Here is a 20,531-nt window from a genome sequence, read left to right on the forward strand (position 1 = left end):
CAGGCTTCAATGTAGGGTCATCAAACATAGTTGCATTCAACAATGAGATATCATCTATGGTTTTGCCATGGATATCTCATCAGACTGCACAGAGATTTCTAAAATATCGTGCATTAGTTTCCACCCTCATGCAACACGAGTATATGTTCAACAGACTGATGTCACCAATTGAGGGACAATGTGACGATCTATAGGTCTTGAATGTAGTTCTATAATGGAAGTTGCTTTTCTGTTGTTTTAGCCCTAATGAAGTCGTAAGGAATACCGTAAGACAACGAAACACATGTTGGCTAAAGCATGAATGAAGTTTAAAAAGAAGAGGCAAAGTGGCCAAAAATAAATCATCAAATAAGTAAAAGTCAATTTTGTTTTGTGACTCCATATTGCACTATTATGTGGATTCTGTAGCGTGTGCTTTAAAGCTATATAATGTGTTTACCAATCCTTGGTTGGGGTTGGGGGATGTGGGTTAATGTTCCCCCTTTAAGAGCACAGCGGTTGAAAAAACAGATCTTATGTGATTTTGTGTGGTCTTCCTGTGAGCCCCTTAGTCCTATCAATTCACCCAAATCAACCTACCTCACCCAAAGTTCAAGTCCTTTCCCATTTAAGATTCACCCCATTTTCAGCCTAAAGCATTGTGCATTGTGGGACAGCTGCTTTTGATTAATATTTACATATTAGAATATTTATGAAGTAGAGCGATGTTGAAGATATATTCACTGGTGATTTTACAAAGGCGGTGAGGCTCCATGGTGCTGCGATGGTTTAAAATGTGGGGCCGTCAGAGGTCGTTGATAAATTAGTGAAATTATATCGGTTTATCTCTTTTTAACATAGAAGCTGTAATTTTTGGTTGACGACTTCAAGACAGTGCAGCTGTCTTGTTGCAAAGAGATATTGGGGACATGCTGAAAGCTTACCAAGGAAAACATTCCGCCCACTGCTTACCATTTTGTAACTCAAGTTTGCTTGCCTTCTATTTGCTGACTTTATTTGTTTTATGCCGTCCAGCATCTTTTTTGTTCCTTTGTGGAGCATATCTGGTTTACCACCTCTCTGACTGGCTCTCTGTATTGTTGCACGAGTGCTTGCTTTCCTGGAACTCTTTTTTCTATTTTTGTGAGACACTCCATGAGAGTGTATGTGTTTTCAGCTGTCTCCCTGGTATGCTAGTTCATGAAGCAGCTGCTGCAGTAAATGTGCTGCATTTGTTTGAAAAGGGTAACTGCCTCCTATCTTTCTGCATAACGGATTCTACTTATCTCTGGCCCTACAAGTTCATCAATCGTTCATGCCTGTGGGGAACATTATGTCCAAGAGTTTCTTTATTATTATTAAAAAGACTCTCTCCTACATGAAAATGTGTCACTACTTTCAGCAGGAAAGAGGCACGTGTTAGACAAAAGTTGCCTAAGGATGGGTGCTCAGTGAGTGCTTGCAGTTCATTAACCCTCCTGGACGATGCTAGGCCACTTAAAAAGCAGTTTCAATGGTCAAAAGGCGTGAATTGTGAAAGGGCTCAAAACGTCAGGATATCAGGAATGTCAACACTAGGTTCAAGTCCCATTTGGGAATGATGAAGGGTTTGGGGGGAAACATATGTTGTAGTATTTTTACAAAACGAGTCAAACCAGGTGAGTTAAACAGGAAGGACTGATCCATCAACCGCATGAATGCCGATATGGCCAAAAAATACCCTTTATCTGTGCCCAAAGCAAAGTTTTGCCAGGAAACCGAGAGAACAAACAACAGCATCTCAGATATAAAAGCCGAAAGGGGATCAACATTTTTAGAAGCACACCAGCATACAAATTTGTCTGAACGCCTGGTGTATGCAGTTTTTTTTTAGAAATGTCTTGCTGCCAGAATGACATCACAGACTTCTGAAGGGAGGTTAAAAACTGTCACTGTCCCCACTCAATCTACATGCATTCAGGCGAAGCATGGACATGTTCAGGTGCGGGACCTTGCACTGTCGCTGTAACAGTACGTCCAAGGTTCTCCCTAATCTCTGAAGAGACCATTCACCATATCTGGCTAGAGATGCAATTTGTGATCCGCTAGGCATCGACGGCTGAATTCAGCTGCTCTGGTGTTAGGAGAGCCCGTCAGATGTTGAACCACCAGGAATATGTACTCTTGATGCAAGGTCTACACCTCCACCCCGTTTGTTGCAATACCACATGGCGGTGGCTTTGTCCGTGAACACCTAAACCAGCCTTCCCTTGATAGTAGGAAGAAAGGCTTTTCATGTCAGGCGAATCGCTCTCAAATCCAACAGGTTGATGTGGAGCCGAGTCTCTGCCAGAGACCAGAGTCCTTTGTTCTCCGCCTCTCTTAGATGGCGACCCCAACTAAGGAGTGACGCATCTGTCACTAGAGTCACTTCTGGGTGGGGAAGGGAGAGGGGTCTGCCGCTGATCCAATCTCGGTTCATCAGCCACCACTGCAGATCGTTTCCTATTCCCTCTGATAAATGGACCAGGTCGGAGAGATTTCCCTAATGCTGCGCCCACTGGGGTTTCAGGCCCCACTGCAGAGTCCGCATATGCCATTGGGTATGTGTTACCAGCAGGATGCAGGATGCCATGAGGCCCTGCAGCCTCAGAGTAGGTCTCACTGAAATCTAGGATAGAGGCTAAAGCACCAATACCATAGCCTATATGTAAAGTTTACGTTTTAGTCTACTTGCGTATTTAATTTAAAGCATTGAAATACAAATGACCATCAATACAGTAAGTGCAAAAACAACAGTTGATGGACAGAATGCAGAACAATGTCATACATTCACCCCAGTACAGAGATCTGGGCCTAAATCCATCGTTTTTTTGCTCACCATGCCGTTCCAGTTTGAACCCAGCCATATGCAAATCAGTCTTGACCCAGTGCCTCATGGGAACAGTCCAGCCCGAACTGCCAAGCCAGGTCCTCCCTGGACTGGAAACAAGCACCCTAGGACCGGTTTCGGGGTTTCACCCCTCTTCAGCCAGGATAGCTTGATTCCAGTGGCATGGAGAGCACGGGACCCACGTCTGGGCATACCCTTCCCACTCAGGGTGACAAATGCAATGCAGAGGGGTGAAACCCTGAAACCAGTCCTAGGATGCTTGATTCCGGTCCAGGGAAGACATGGCTTGGCAGTTTTGGCTGGACTGTTCCCATGAGGCACAGGGTCAAGACTGATTTGCATATGGCCATGTCTGAACTGGGGTGGCGTGGTGAGCAAAATAACAATGGATTAAACCCAGATCTGTGACTGGAGGTGAATGTTTTGCCAATGTGCAACATTCCGTCCATCATCTTGTGTGTTTTGCTGTTCGCCCTATGTGGGAAGGGTATGCCCAGACGTGGGTCCCGTGCACACTACGCCACTGGAGTCAAGCTATCCTGGCTGAAGATGGGTGAAACCCCGAACCCGGTCCTAGGATGCTTGATTCCAGTCCAGGGAAGACATGGCTTGGCAGTTCGGGCTGGACTGTTCCCATGAGGCACAGGGTCAAGACAGATTTGCATATGGCCATGTCCGAACTGGGGTAGCGTGGTGAGCAAAATAACGATGGATTAAACCCAGATCTGTGACTGGGGGTGAATGTTTTGCCAATGTGCAACATTCCGTCCATCATCTTGTGTGTTTAAGTGTTCGCCCTTTGTAGGAAGGGTATGCCCAGACGTGGGTCAAGCTATCCTGGCTGAAGAGGGGTGAAACCCCGAAACCGGTCCTAGGATGCTTAATTCTGGTCCAGGGAAGACATGGCTGGCAGTTCGGGCTGGACTGTTCCCATGAGGCACAGGGGTCAAGACTGATTTGCATATGGCCATGTCTGAACTGGGGTGGCGTGGTGAGCAAAATAACAATGGATTAAACCCAGATCTGTGACTGGGGTGAATGTTTTGCCAATGTGCAACATTCCGTCCATCATTTTGTGTGTTTTGCTGTTCACCCTATGTAGGAAGGGTATGCCCAGACGTGGGTCCCGTGCACACTACGCCACTGGAGTCCAGCTATCCTGGCTGAAGAGGGGTGAAACCCCGAAACCGGTCCTAGGATGCTTGATTCCGGTCCAGGGAAGACATGACTCGGCAGTTCCGGCTGGACTGTTCCCATGAGGCACAGGGTTAAGACTGATTTGCATATGGCCATGTCTGAACTGGGGTGGCGTGGTGAGCAAAATAAAGATGGATTAAACCCAGATCTGTGACTGGGGGTGAATGTTTTGCCAATGTGCAACATTCCGTCCATCATCTTGTGTGTTTTGCCCATCAATACAGTAAAACGCATCAAATACAATGTCAAAACTTCTGTGATCTGTCATTTGAGCATTATTGAGCTATAAAACATTCATTAATGAAACTGTAGCCAAAACTCCAGATATAGGATTAAAATACCATAAAACAAATTAGCGCAAATCCCTGTACAGAAAAAAGGCAAGTAAAACTCTCAATTATTATAACGGCTTCATAGTCATTCTCCTAAAGTCCTAAGTGCAGAGACAAAGGGGGTAAGTGGTGGGTGGCTGCTAAGATTATGCTAATTGGATCTTTAAAATAATAGAAAAATGTATATCACTCTCTACCTCAAGTTTCCGCAATATTTACTTGTAGGAGATGTACAATATCTAAAGGCGAGCAACAATAGCCTGAATGTAAAGAAATTCCTCTTTTTGTATTGTCACCCGCATAGTTTTGGACTGATGCTGCTGGTTTTTGACTCAGAGTGCAGTGAGGCATGTTATTCAGACCTCTGTGCCAGTTCCCTGATCCTTAAAAGTGTATTTTGGATGGCTTACACCCAATTGGCATCAGTTAGCTCACTTATAAGACCAAAGTAGGTCCTTCAAGGTATCAAACAACTTGTTATATTAAGTCTGAATTGATGCCCAAGCCGAAATTAATGTAATTTGTTGCAACATGCAACTTTTAAAAAGTTGCCACTCTGTTGCCCAGTTTTTCAGTAGCCATGTGCTGAGGTTGGCCATGAGACAGCCTTATGCCCACCTGGGGAGACGTGTCAACAGGTCCCAAGTTCCCAAGACAGGTAACAATAGAGGCCTGAAGCTGGAGGAGGTGTACCTCCTCCTGGCAGGAAGCCATCAGTCGTGAGAGAATCTAGTAGCCCATTGACTAGTGACCGCAGCCTCTCCTAAGGGAACTTTCTGGGCATAAAAGGGGCACCCTTGGCACCCAGAACTCAGATCTCCCTTGACTGGAGGAGAGGGCTGATGGAGGACTACCTTGCTGACCTTGGAATGGGCAAAGATGAGGATGAATCAAAGTTGGACTGCACTTGCTGCTCATGGGGCTTGCGAAGGAAAGGACTGTGCCTGCTGTGTCCTGTTCATGGAAAAGTTGTACCCCAAGCCCAGTCAGAAGTGGAGACTCCCAAGAGTCAGTTGACTGACTTTCTGTTCGCAGCAAGGCACTACAAAAGCTGAAGAAGCCTGCCTGGGTGAGTTGGTAGCACAGATCACTGGATCATCACTCCTCGTGGCAGTGCAGCCCACAAGATCAAGACCCAATTCTTGAAAGTTTGCTGGACCCAGGGGAGTCGTCGGAGTGTAGCTTGGACTCCCAGAAGGATAGTTATCGTCATAAGAGGAAAACTGCTGTTGTACATCTTTCAAAACTTCCTGCAACTGATGCCCCGTCGCTGGGTTCCGGGAAAGGGACTCTGTGGTGACTGCCTTTATCTGGCACAACTCTAGACCATGACTGCCACTCACCCGGTGTCAACAGATGCTGTACGATGGTGGCCTTGGAATTGGCCAGTCTCTGCCTATACTGCCTAACATTGCAACTCCTAGTGATCAATGACTGGTTCAGCAGGAGTGGTTCAATCCAGCCTACCGTGTGTATCTGGCCTCGATGGGGTTCCCCCGGGTCATGGCTATGCTATATGGCGCTCCTGTACCCACTGCAAAGCCAGAGTTAACCTGTGTGATCTTCCCTAGCTGGCTTGCTGCACTCTGCCACACTGGATGGGAATCTAAGCTCACTCTCCAGACTCCCCTGTGACAGGGTACATGGGTAAGGAAGGCGGCAGCACTGGAGGGATGTGCCTGCTGGGATGCCGTCTGCATCATGCAACTGGGTGATGTATGGTCTGGAACACACATGTGCTCCTTTGAGGAACTACAATCTGCCTACATGCTATCCACATCACAATTTCACAAATATCTACACCTACAACATGTTCTAAATACCCACACAGCACAAGACACACTTCTTCATGAATTTAACCAGGCTAAACTCCTGATGGGTGCACTGGGGAAGGTGGGCATATCCCAGAAATATTGCACCTTAATTATCAATGCCATTGACATGCGGGAATGCCTTTGGATCCATTTGGGACCTCTGGAGGAGGAGGATTGGCGAGACACAGTGATGGCTCCCGGGTCATCACGATTTCCTCTAGACTTTGCCAGGTACAAACCTACTTCCTCCACTGTGCCTATTTTGCTCCAGATCGGTTGTACTTAGCCAGCCTCCTTCCCAGTCCCACATGCTTTCGGTGTCCGTATGCTCCCACAACGTCTTTCACATGGTTTGGTTATGCCCTGTGATCATACGTTATTGAACCAATATAGTGCAGGAGCTAAAGGAGATACAGGGAGGAGGGGTGGAGCGATCATCACAGATGTTGCTCCTGGGTGTCTTTGAGGGTGCAGGAGGATTGCGGGAGGACCAGGCGCTTCTGGGGACGGCTACCACAGTAGCTAAACAGGACATTGCAGCCCTCTGGAAGGCTTCCGAGCCCCCTACGCCACCGGAATGGTGAAGGGTAGTGGACTGGTGTACGCAGTAAGAGAAACTTGTGTTTGAAGCCAGAGGCTGCCCCTGTAAGCATGAACGGAATTGGGGTAAATGGTGGGGACATTTTTGTTTGACTTAGCCACTGTGATGCAGTTTGTATGACACCTTGTCGCTGGCCTTATTTGCTTCATTGTACTTTGATATATATTTTGTACTCCTACTGCAAGATATACCTGTGATATTGCAATGTGTGTGTGGGATGTCGACCCCTGTGGGCAAAGTCAACCTCCAGGACCGTGTACCAAGAAGTATCCCTTGCATCAGGACGACTCCCTAGGAGTCAACGACAAGGGGCCACTGACACTGGAGCTGAACTGAAGACTGCTTTTCTTGTCTAGGTAACAGTTTCTTTGGACCTTGCTGGTTCCCTTGACTGTCTCCCTGCCAGAGGTGGTCACCTGAAGTGCTCTAAGTAATTGCATTCCACTTTGACTAAAGTTTTCTTGAAGAAGTTTCTAAAAGTCAAATCAGTTAAATTTGCCAATATTTGTTCGCATGTGAAAAGTCTTGATTTATTGATACTTGTAAAATCCATATCTCCAGAGCCCCCAAGTGGATGTTTTTCATTTTGATGTTGATAATTTCATGAAAATATAAGCAATTTTTATAAATTGGTGTGGATTGCTTAAATGTCAAGTTTCTTTCGTCTTCAATTATTTTGGTGCTGTTTAAATGCTTTACACTTGCTCCTTTGTGGAAGCCTGACTGTTTAAAGCCACCGTTACCCATGGTAGAGCTAGGGTTTGACAAACTGAACCTGACTGGTCCTAGGAGGACTGGTAGTGTATTACACGGTGAGGTCTCACAACCACACCATATAATACACCCTAGTTCCTCACATTAGTGCCTAGTGGTGGGATCCAGAACGTGTGTTTAGCAGTACCATATAGCTGATAGAGTTTGAAACTAATAAGAATCCACCCAAAAAGACATCTGCAAAGAAAAAGAGAACTTTGACTTCTTACAGGACTTACCCGACGACTTTGAGTGTAAAGACGAGTGCTTGGAGTGGCTTTGTTAATGGGCCCTGGACCTTTCACGTGACAGGACCTGAAGCGTTGCGGAGTCAACCGGCATTGGGTGACTAGGAGCTTCAAGGTGCACTCCCACAAAGCCTTTGGGTTCATAAAGAGGCAGTCCTCACAGGTCTAGGAGTCATGGCTCGGCTCTAAGCAGAGACAAACCAGATAGGTGGCTGTCACAGGCATCTGCCTGTGACAGGAACTACAAGGTTTACATTTCAAAGGTTTTTTTAGGTGACATCCTTTACAATGGGAGACTGTCTCAAAAAAGGTCGGCAAAATGGGGCGCGAGAGAGCCGGTGAGCAAGACAGCCACACACAAGTGATGCTTCTGCTGTCTGGGACACCAAACCTACAAAATCCTACTCTAGTTGAGACCGCTGATGAGCAATTTTGCTCCCACAAGATGCCTAACCTGTTCCGCTGCAGAGTCGTGTAAGCGGAAGAGTGCCGGGACTGCTGGGGACTAGGTGCGCCCAACGTGCATTGATGCTGAGATCAGGCAGGCCCTACAAGATGGCGGCTGCGATGATATAGATGGGTAAATCCAGTGCTGAATCCTCCTCGAGAAAACCACATATTGGGGTGAAACGAAGCTGGGAGGCATCGCAGCTGACCTTTCGGAGTCCGCTGCTGTGCCCCAGGATCGAGAGGCAGCCCTGCACCGGCACACGGCAATGCTCGGTGTGCGAAGAAGGAGGAAGGTGCGGAAACCCGGCCAGGCCGTGAAGACGCAAAATACCACGAGGGGCCAAAGTTGCCGGCCGGGGCTTCCCCATCCATGCCTGACGGCGGCCCGAGGAGGCTAAAGGCCACTGCAGTGCTGAAGGCTGCAGCAGAGGGGGTGGCCTGGGACTCACCTGCGGGAGCTGCCGCACTGGAGCGGGTGTGAACTGAGGGTCTGAACGGGCCGGTCTCTCCTGCGGGCCGGCTCTGACATTTCTAGAGGTGAGTGGAAGATGTGAGCTCTGGAGGTCTACACAGCCGGGTCCCTGTTGTAGGCAGAAGAGGGTATCCATCGCCTGCGGCTACATGCTCCTGTTATAGAATGACCCCCCCCCACCCCTCTAATGGGTCTGCGTGGTGCCTACCAGGCAATCCTGTGGGAGTGGACCACACAAATTGCCCCAATTTGCTATATGTGACACAGATTGCGGCCGGGTGCTCTACTTCCCCCATTGACCTTCCAACAGGGCATCAATCACAATCACAGCCTGAAGATGCTGATGTGTGCTCCCTACTGCTTACCATGCGCCAAAGCCTTACATAAATCAAAGCCAAAATGGGCTCTGAGTATGCGCATGGACTTCATTACCCAAAGACTAGAGAAACATGCCGGGCACATCAGCGAAACCGAATACGAATTTCTAGACTGGAGGATGTATCATCGCAGAGAGGGGAACAAATGCAAAACATGGAAGTCATCCCTGCTAACAATGAAGATCTAGAGACACTTTCACGCAGGAACAATGTTCGCATCCTTGGTATTCTCAAATCCACAGATACTGGGCGGATGGAGGAGTATGTGGAACGCATGCTGGTGGTGCTTTTCGATGCCTCATCCCTCTCTAAGCAGCTGGTGTTGGAAAGGGCACACTGCTTCCTAACTGTCAGACCCCCTCCTGGCTCCACACTCAGGCCTATTATTGCCAGGCGTTTAAATTATCGCAACCGTGACACTGTCTTGCAGCTACCCAGAGAAAAGCGTAATCTAACCTACGAAGGGAACTCCATATCAATTTACCCAGACTTTATGATGGCTGTACAGGTGGCCCGTATGAAATTTCTTGCGGTGAAGCGGAAGCTACCACAGGCCAATAACCCCAATACTATGTTATACCCAGCGAGGCTTTGCGTCACTTTTCAGGGGAAGCAACACAGCTTCAATATCCCACAGCAGGCCCATGAATTCCATAAGCGGGAAAATCGGCCTCAGTCCCTGGCCAAGGAGGCCGTGCAAGCCTCTATATCTGTATTCCCCCTTTTAGAACCTGGCTGAGATGCAGCAATAGGGCTTCACTCAGTGACATTAACTATTATATTTTCCCACTCCTTCTACTAATGCCTTAAACCGAAGATTGCCTCATCGTACAGAACATACAAATGGGCCTCTAGCCTCATTAAGGTATAAAGGGCCCGCTGTCTATTCTTGGAAAAGGAACACACCCACCATTTCAGAAGAGTGTCATCAGGATTTCGGAACAATCGGAGTCTAAGCAAGACTTACTCTTTATCCCAGATGCACTTGCTGATTCGAGGGGACCTGTCAAGATCCCTGGTGATACCCCATGTGGGAATTCCCTGTTTGATGTTACGGATTAAGACCTTTTTTTCCATTCCTTATTCTTTCACTATACGTTCTCTTTTATCTGTTTCCCTCCCTGGCTTTCCTTTTCCCTGCCACGTTGAAGCCACGTTCCCCACTCAGGGCGTACGTTCACTGGCCATTTTTGCCATCACATAGCAATTACAGGCTATTGAAAACAGGCATGCTATTTTAAATGTCCTGAAGATGATCCAAGCACCTTCTTAAGGGATCGAAACGCCGTCGACACTTTGTACACCATATATACTTTTCAAATTGTTATGATAAATGTGTAATGGGGTCTCATGTATATTTTGCTTGTTTCATTTGAAATGCACTTTAAACAAACAAACTCTTTTTGCCTGAACCCCTTACTTTATGTTGTATGTCCTTTCTTGCTAAGTTGGATGCAGGATTGTATCCCACTTATACTGTTTTTCGTGTATTGTCTGTAAACCATTCTTTAATTGCATATTAAATCCCTGTCTGGCTGGACAGAGGTCTATAGTACTGACTGAGTCTATATTTATTAACTTGAATCTGATTATCGTCTAGGGACCATTGTCTTTAGAAACAGTTAACTTACTCAAGGTCCCTGACCGATTGTATTTGGGTCCCCTTGTCTTTTTCATAGCATCTTGATAAAAAAAAGCATCCAACACTTCCCCTAATGCTCCATCCACAACCAGCAGGTACACTACTGTGTGATGTGGGGACGGGCGCCTTGTCTCGCACACCGTCACTATGGTTAATTACTATGGCCCCAACTTAGACGACGCTCTGTATTTTTGACAAACTATGGGGACTCATTCTAGGCATTCTAGACATTGGTTCCACGTACCTAATCTACGAGATTTTAATATGGTATTAGACCCCAGCATGGATCGCTACCACAGCACACCAGGTCCTCATACTAAGGCGGGGAGAAATGTAGGAGGTATCATGAAAGACCACCAGCTGTTAGACATCTGGAAAGCTCTTCATCCTGCACACAAAGAGGGCACCTTTTATACTCAAGAGTACACTCCTGCTGGTCACGCATCGACTACTGGTTCCTCTCACAAGGCCTCGGGGCCTGGCGCACCAGAAACAGAGCATCTTGCGCACACATATTCCGATCACTCCCCGGTACTTCCAATCACTCCCCGGTACTGCTGCATCTACGGCCGCCAATATATGTCTCCCCCTACCAGTCTTATTAGACTTTTCCCCACATCCTTATTAGACACATGTTTCAGCGAAGAATTACGACAAGAGATATGCACGTTTTTTACCAGGCCTATGGGCTCTGTCCTGAACCTGACGATGATCTGGGAGGCCTTTAAAGATATGTGGTATATGCATCGCAAAGGCAGGCTGGTATTCTGTGTAACATCCGGGGGATGCTTCAGAGACGAGAGGCAGATATTAAGATAATCGAGACCCAAGTCGCAAATGCCCCCAATGGGCAGGTGCAGGCCAAGCTCCGAGATCTGGTCCCAGAATATCAATCAGCGGCAGAGCGAAAATTTCACACTAAATACTATGCTGACTGCCAATATGGCAAGGGCGAGCATTCGGGGAGAGATCTAGCTGAGGCTGCATGAACTCCCAGGTTCTCCAATTATGTTTTGGAGGTGGAAGGTGCTGATGGGTCTTTACAGAGAGACACTGAATATATCCTTCTTGCCTTTTCCAATTTCCACTCCACTCTCTACTCCACGAGCAGGGATCAACATACTGATGTGATCCCTTATCTTGAGGATATAGCTTTGGGTTGGCTCAGCAATACACAAAGGGAATTTCTCACAGCAGATATAGAGGAAGAGGAAACACGGATGGTCATTATGCAAATGCGACCTGGACGTGTACCAGGGCCTGATGGCCTAGCAGCGGATTTTAATAAATGCTTCGTAGGGGCGCTAGTCCCTATCCTTAAAGTTTACACAGAAGCAAATACTATGGTAATCCTCCCACTCTCCATGCACAAGGCTGTGATCATCTCCCGCTTCAAACCGATAAAAACACCACCAAGTGCAAAGCTTTTAGGTCCTTTCCTTAAATCAGTTTCAATGCAAAAATACTGGCGAAAGTTCTGGCCAATCGGCTCAGCCTGCTGATGGAAGGATTGGTCCTACCGGACCAATCGGGATTCATGTCAGGACGAGCCATTTCCCATAATTTGCGCACCTTGTTTATGCTAATACAGGATATAAACCATGAATTGGCTGCGGGGGCGTCTTTTTAGACGCCACCAAAGCTGTTGACTCTCTGGAGTGAGACTACTTGTTTACAGTGTTGCGGCGGATGGGATCCGCCCCCTGCCCTTTCTAGCCTGGGTAGCCCTATTATATTGTCAGCCACAGGCAACTGTGCAGATTAATGGTTGCTGCTCCCAACTGATAACTTTCTCTTCTTCACCCTTCCTATTTGCGTTGGCAGTCGAGCCTCTTCTTGCAAAACTCTGACAACATCATAGGGAGTACGCGCTGCGATACCCTATTCGACATCTGCTAGTTTCGCTCTACACGGATGACATTACCCTCTTCATTCAAGACCTACAATTTTATCCGCTTGGGGGGGGGGGGGGGGGGGGTTAAATCCCAGATCTTTCCTCTCACTCCCAACAGCCTCGGGTTCCCACTTGATTACCCACTGACGTGGTGTGATTCAGATAAAAAATATTTCGGAGTTGTGGCCTCTCGGCACAGAGAGGAAACACTGCGGGTGAAGTACGGCACTGCCGTTGCCTCACTCATGGTGTCTGTCTCTTACTGGATCTCTTTGCCCCTATCATTTGCGGGGTGCATCACTTCAATCAAAATGGTTGTATTGCTGAAGCATTTATGTCTATTCCTCCTAGATGCCAATTTTCCACACTACATACATAGCTGACTCGAATGACCTCGGGTGGCAAGCAGCCCACAGTGCGCTGGGCTACAGTTACCCAAACTTAAGCAAGAGGTGGCTTTGAAGCTCCAGACATGGAGTAATACTATCTGTGCGCCCAACCCCATTTTGCGACTTATTGGTTCAGGCCGCCACCATTTATGTATAGATAGATAGATAGATAGATAGATAGATAGATAGATAGATAGATAGATAGATAGATAGATAGATAGATAGATAGATAGATAGATAGATAGATAGATAGATAGATAGATAGATAGATAGATAGATAGATAGATAGATAGATAGATAGATAGATAGATAGAACAGGGTTACATGGCTTCCATCCTGACTACCTCGTTTTTAGGGGATATATCCCCTGGTACAGGCAATTCATTCTCAACTTTAGTCCTAACTTTACTACTACTAAATGCCTTCTGTGAATAACAAAAGTAGGAAGTTTAGGATTTTATCTCAGATTAGTTCTGTGAATCGGCCCCTCTACTTTTTTTCTGAGGTATAAACTGAAACTACTGAAACTTGTCTCAAGTGTGAGCTACTGTAATGTAGACAACCATCAAAATCAGCAAATGTAAGTGCACTGTTTTGTCTTCTTGTTAAAACTTAATAAAGAAATTTTAAAAATAGAAGTCCGCAAAATGTTGAAAAAAGTTGTCCAAAACATTGCCAGAGGGAGCTCTCTCTGAATCTGCACTGATAGTGCAGAAGAAAAGAAGAGATGTCAGAGCCCTGGGGTGTCGCCTACATAGGCACAGTGCACGTTACTTCTGGTGTGCACAACGTCAACACGGAGTCGAACAATGCCACCTACCAGCGTGCAGAGGTACTGCTTGAAAATATCCAGATCCAGTCTAATGCCTGGGGAATATTCTAAGGTAAGGGATCTACGGCTAGAAGTCTCTATCAGATAAAGCATTGCACAGTATTGTCAAATCTATGTCTCTTCTAGGAACTACGGCATAATTTAGAGGGAAGTACAGATTGAAATCCTCAAACTAATTTCCTCACTCACAGTCCACACCATGAATATGCTTCGCTCCACCTACATCCACCTGTTGCCTGATCCCCACCCTGATGCCATCAATGCAGCCCTCGGCCGCATCATAAAGCATACTTTTTGGCCCCTGGGAAAATGTTTACAAGTACCCATGGTATCCACGCAAACAGCATCACTAAAAAACACTGGAAAAGTTAATAGGTCCCAAAGGCGAGATATATTGGCTTTGTCAATGCTTCTTTTTTTATTATTACTACCACTTTTATCAAAACAAACCTGTTAGTAAGCTGAGACCATCCGAGATAAATTATGACCGTAAACAACTATAACCTTCCAGTGAATATTATAATAGATAGCATTACTTGCTCCTTAATTTCAATGTGGTATCCAACATATGTATTACTTCTAACGAAAGAACATGCAATCTAAGGATGAAATGGGGAGTTCAATTAAGGGTGTAAAACATCTAAGCTCCTTTTCTGTAAATCTCGGTTATGCAGCATATGATATAATGCTGTCATGCTTTAACTTCATCGAACAGCGTAGTCTGACATAGCACAACTCAGACGCCTCTCATTATTATAAGTCATAAGTCAATTTGTTCTTGTATACTATGCAGTTCATTGCACCCACACTAGTAGAGTGTGGGATGAAGGATGTGGTTCTTTACATACCTCCTCGTAGTTGAATATTCCAATCATAAGGCTGACTATGGTCACCACTGTGTTGAAAAAGCTTCTGTAGTTGTAGATACTCCATCCAAACAGCAGGTTACACTACGGGCAAAATGGCGAGACAGATTATACGCATGGGAGGAAAAGGCATTATTGGGCTGATAGAGGCAAATAAAGGATACCTATGAGAGAAGTCCTTCAGAAATACAAGGGTCAAACAGCAAACAAGAAATGCTCTACAAAACAGTGGGCAATTTAGGTAATTTGAGCTAAGTAAGATAAAATGGTTAAACATGAAGGTAGACCGATACATACTATGGGTGCATGAACAAACTGCAAAAGAAGGCATTAGAGATAAAGGTGGCACAGGTAGGAGCACATCGGAGAGACCCACTGAGACAAACACAAAACTCAACAGAATGTAAAGTCAAAGTATTAATCAAGGCAAAGGAGAGAGACCCAGGGAGGTACACGAGCACAACAATAATGTACTTAAATAGTCGCGAGTGTAGCAAGTATGAAAGCAACACAGAAGTCAGCAAGAAGGAAAATTAAAAAAGGACACGGGGCGTGGCTAACCGCAGATGGGAATGGCAGCTTGGTAGTTTTACTCCGGAGCGCCACTCCCAAAATATCCTGAATTCCTTTGCTCTCGCTGGCCCGATTCCTGCCCTGGTGCCTTTGGAGTGTTGCTGTGGTGCCTAGGGATCTACCTGTCAAATTTGGGGCGGATTGGTGGCGGTGCCCCGTGAGTGCTCCGAGGACTGTGACCTCGCGGGTTATTCCGCCTACAGGAGTGCGGCGCCGCGCCGGGCGCGCGGCATGCAAGACCGCTGTCGCGGCCTATCTCGATGGAGCCCCGAAAGTTCACCGGTGAGGCCCATCGTTGCGAGGCGCACTGCCTGGTGACTGGCGGCAGTTGCAGTGCCCCTTCCTGGGGGCCCTGTGAGTGACGGGGGCTGAGTGAATGGTGCGGCAGCCCCCGTGGTGAACATACGAGCGGGCTGAGGAAGACTCGTGCGTGCAGGCCCGAGGTGGCCCTGGGGCTTGATCACAGCTGCAGAGCACACGTTGCGGGCGGCCTTCCAATTGAAGGGTGTGCTCCGGGGCCCCCAAGACCGAGTGGTGCTTCATTTCCAAGTGTTGCTGATCAGGAGTGGACTGTAGAGACCCAGAGTGGTAGCATTTCACTACCAATAGTCATAGAGGCGCTGTGACTTGGGAAAAGGCTATTAAAATGGCGGCGGCCCCCCACAGTGAAAATAAGGCCGGGCGGGGGACGGCTCGCGATGGCGAGCTAAAGGTGGCCCTCAACTTGGATTGCAGCCTCCTGTGGACCTGCTGCTGGTGGCCTGATGTTCTGAAGGGACAATTTATTGGTCTCAGGCCTTGCGGCGCCCCATGAGCACAACGCCCGGTCTGGGAACGAACTGCTGAGACCTGGAGTGGGCGCTATTAGAGGGCCGCTCATCACTGGACTCTGGGACCTAGAGAGAGCTGCTGGGGGGCCCCAGGTGGACTAGAGCAGTATTGACCCCTGCAAGGTAGGACATTTGTTACCAGAGGGCTGCGGACAAAGTGGAGGTACTGAGTCATCGGTGCGACCTACACGCCTGGAGGAGATACTATTGCCCCGTGGGTCCTTGAGACTCCTGTCTCTCCTCACGACTTGCTTGCTATACGGGAGGGGTGAGACATGCAGTTGTGGGGAAGTGGTCTTCACTGCTGAGGTGGACTGGTCCTGATCCTATACCGGCCATCCACAGCTGAGAAAATGGTGTGCATTATCCTTCCTGCCGCACTCACTACGCGACTGACCTAGTCAGATACCCCTCTGTGTAGGGTGCTTCCTGCGAAAACCGACAGGCTGGGTGAAGGTCTTCACTGCAGGCGGCGGGGAGTAGCGGTGTCGCCCTGATCTTGAGTGGTGCTAACGTGACAAAGAAAATGGCGTCCGGCCGCAATAATCGGACGACGACCCAGACCAAGATGGAGAAATTCGCTTGGCAGAAACAGCAGGCCGAAGACCGAACAGAGGCAGCGACCCCAGGTGACGCTACGGAACCCTCGAATAAAGATCTCCTTGAGGCAATCACGGCGATAAGAACCTCCCTTGAGGTACGAATCGACACGGTGGCCACGGATGTGGCGCTGATCCGAGAAGACATGAAGAAAATAGCGGAGAGGGTGGGCACAGTAGAGAACACTGCCAGGGAACTGGTCACTGACACTGCCCTACTCAAGAAACAAGTTACTGAACTGCGCTCTTCTCACGAGGCGATGGCCCTGCAGTTGGACGATTACGAAGGTAGAATGCGGCGGAACAACATCCGCATTATTGGCGTTCTGGAACGCGCAGAGAGGCAGGCAGCGGACCTTTTTGTGGAGGAACTGGTCCTTAAGCATCTACAACCCAGAGGACACTCCAAATGTTTCACGATTGAAAGAGCTCACCGAGTGCCTGGGGGCCATCCGAAGCCGGGAGCGCCCCTTAGGCCGCTTCTGGCGCGGGTATTCAACTTTCGAGACCGCGATGTTATTATGCAAACAGCAAGGGCGGCCCCGCTACTTACCCTTGAGAACAGCAAGATTCAGTTTTTTTCGGACTTCACATTGCGAGTGAAGAAACAGCGCCGAAGTTTCCTAGAAGTAAAGCGGGCCCTACAGGACCAAGAAGTCAAATATGCAATGATGTTCCCCGCCAAGCTGCGGGTGGAAGCCAATGGGAAATCGTGGTTTTTCACTCGTCCTGAGGAGGCCTGGGACTGGCTTGATGGCTGGCGTACGGTCGAAAAGAAAGGGAAGAAGGCATTCTTGGTGGCAGATAATCACGCAGACTGGCGCCAGCAGAGGCGATCTCCTCCACATTCTGATTCAGACTCCCAGGGACATATGGGAGGGCACTGAACTGGTGATTGGTAAGACTGTATGGGGTCGACCCTGGCCTCTTGAGGCCCTCAGGAACGTCTCGGCGCATGGTCTCGGAGCCATGGCCTCCCGAACACGAGATCACAGAGGTTTTGTTTCTTGGGGGGGGGGGGCGGGGGGGGGGGGGGGTGCAGGGGTGGATTCCTGGTGCATATGTGTTGTTGATGGTCCTGGTTCAGGGGACTGTTCTGACGTTTGATTAGCCTATTTATATCTCTGATTGATATTATTGCTCTACATGTTTAACCGTACTGAGGGTGATGGTTTTTCTCCTGGGATTTGTTGCTGCACTACTTCTGAAACCGTGGGCGACACATGACGTCTAATGAGCACTGTACCGGGCCTCTGTGCTGTATACTGTTTTGAGGGTGGGGATTGGGCCGGGGAGCGAAGCATGGCCTATGCAACAGTGGAAGGATAGGGAGTGGGGTAGCTCGCGTTCCCTGGAATTGTTTATGGGTGGGCGACAGCCACTCTGCATGTTGAGGGTGGTGGGCGGTTTTAGTCCCGTTAAGCAGGGAGGCAGGGAGGGGGGTGAGTTATTTGGGCCGGAGACAAGTTTGAGTTTAATCTGTTGGGGGGGGTGCCTTATGGGGTATTTTGCAGCAGAACAAAGTGGTTGCTTGTATATGTACATCTTAGCTGGTTTTTAGGTTCAGATCGCGATAGGAGAGATTAAATACTTTGTGTTCGACATTGAAGGCCTAGGGGTTGCCCAGATGGAGACAGTGGAGGGTGTGCTGCACTATATATCCTCCAATGCTATCGCTCTATCAATATCTGTAGTAAATGGCGAAGGGTCAGGGACTTAAACTTACCACTTGGAACATCAATGGGTTGGGAGACAAAATTAAGAGAAGTATTGTATTGCAGTATGTCCACCGCCAAGGGCTTGATTTGGTGTTGCTACAAGAAACCAACTTAATTGGTAATTCTTGCATGGCCCTCGATAGCAAAGGGTATCGAATGGTGGCACACTCGGGGGTGTGGGGGTCCTCCTTCGCAAAGGCTGCCCATATGTGTTACAAAATACTTGGACGGATCCGCAGGGTAGATACGCAGCTTGCACGGGTATGTGGGAGGGCAGAGTTTTTAATGTTATTTCTGTATATGCCCCACCGGGTCTGCAAAGATTGACATTGACGGATGTGGGGACACTTTTGCTAAACTTACCTGTGGGGACATTGGTTATGGGGGGTGACTTTAACCTGACGATGGATGGTCTACTGGATAGGTCCCCGCCCAGACGTGACTCGGCACACTGCTCCCAACTACGGGATTTTATTGACGCCTTGGGGATGGTGGATATCTGGAAATGGTCGGACCCTCACGACACACGCTTCACGTTTCAGTCTGGTGTACACAGCAGTCAATCACGCGACTATTTGTTCACACATGCACAACATATACACAAATTTTCTGATTCTGCGTGTTTGGCACGGGGGTATCATATAATTCCCCTGTGTTGGCGGTTCTCGGTATACAGCGCCCGCCACAGCCTAGTCCAATTGTGATTCAGCCTTGGGCACTAAGGATCCCACATATCAGAGAAACCTTGCGGAAAGACACTGATTATTATTTTGAAGAGAATATAGGCGCGGTTCAGTCGGCAATTACACTATGGGGGGCATATGGTGCAGTAATCAAGGGGAGAGCGCTGTCTGTGATGGCGGGCCACAGGGCTGAGCGCCATCGGAGGGTGTTGGAATTAGAAATCGAGATCCTGCGCCTTTAGGATGCCATTTCCCAGGACCCAGACCCCGATACCAAACACCTGCTGAATATAAAAAGACAGGATTATAGACAGGTACTCCTAGAGGACGCCAATAGACGTGCTCTGGCCACCCGGCATTGGATATACGAACAAGGAGAACGAACCGGCAAGTTGCTGGCATGGCTGGAACGCAAAAAACAATCAGCAAGATGGGTGCATGCAGTCAAGGGACCTGATAACGATCTGATTACGGACCCACAGGGCATTGCTGAGACCTTTGCAAATCATTATAAAACAGTATATGGTACCCCGCAAGAGTCACAAGCTTCGATGGCGGCAGAACTCCTTGCCACTATCGGGGTGACTTGTCTCTCTGAACAGGGTAGGGAAGCGTTGGACGTTGATTTATCGGTTGAGGAAATTTGCAAGGCAATTCAGGACATACGCGCGGGTAAAACGATGGGCCCTAATCGCCTCCCGACTGAGCTATTCAAACCTATGGCTTTCAAACTAGCACCCCACTTGCTCAATTTATATAACGAAACCTACGAAAACACCCTCCTTCCGGATGATATCCGAGCGGCCACCATCGTGGTCATCCATAAACCTGGTAAGCCGGTAGATGAGTGCGCCTCGTATAGACCTATTTCTCTGATTACGGTGGAGGCTAAAATTCTAGCCAAACTGTTGGCGACTCGTCTGCTCCCCTATCTTACTGACCTGATTCACCCAGATCAGTCGGGATTTATGCCGGGATGGAACACAGCGTGCAATCTGCGTCAAGTGCATGGTGTACTGGGCCGTGTGGACACACTGGAGGAAGAAGCGATATTGCTTGCACTTGACACCAAAATGGCATTTGACACCATTGCATGGGAGTATTTGTTAGCAGTTTTTGCCCGCATCGGGTTCAGACCCAAATTCATTGGGTGGGTCAAACTGCTATACACGCAACCCATGGCTCACGTTTCAGTAAACAACCATCGCTCTGCTCCTTTCCCCCTATGTAGCATAATTATACGTACGGAATGTATATGCTCCATGATTATAACAACATATGCCAATAAAAAGAATTTACAAAAAAAATCACTGTATGCGGATGATATTCTTTTATCTTGCTATCTTGCCTCACCGGCGCGCTCACTCCGCCGTGTACTTCATATTTTTCATATTTCTGGGGTGCACTCTG

General features: G+C 47.9%; 1 protein-coding gene across 1 annotated transcript in view; it reads right to left on the reverse strand.

Annotated features, from left to right (window-relative positions):
• Positions 1–20,531, reverse strand: part of LOC146776319 (polycystin-1-like protein 3) — a 729,731-nt gene that overhangs the window by 85,517 nt on the left and 623,683 nt on the right. The window contains exon 27 of the mRNA XM_085639623.1: positions 14,701–14,802. Within this exon, the coding sequence (XP_085495749.1) occupies positions 14,701–14,802 (102 nt within the window). The remainder of the gene's footprint in view (positions 1–14,700; positions 14,803–20,531) is intronic.

Source organism: Triturus cristatus, chromosome 12 (assembly GCF_964204655.1).
Source record: "Triturus cristatus chromosome 12, aTriCri1.1, whole genome shotgun sequence".
NCBI lineage: Eukaryota > Metazoa > Chordata > Amphibia > Caudata > Salamandridae > Triturus > Triturus cristatus.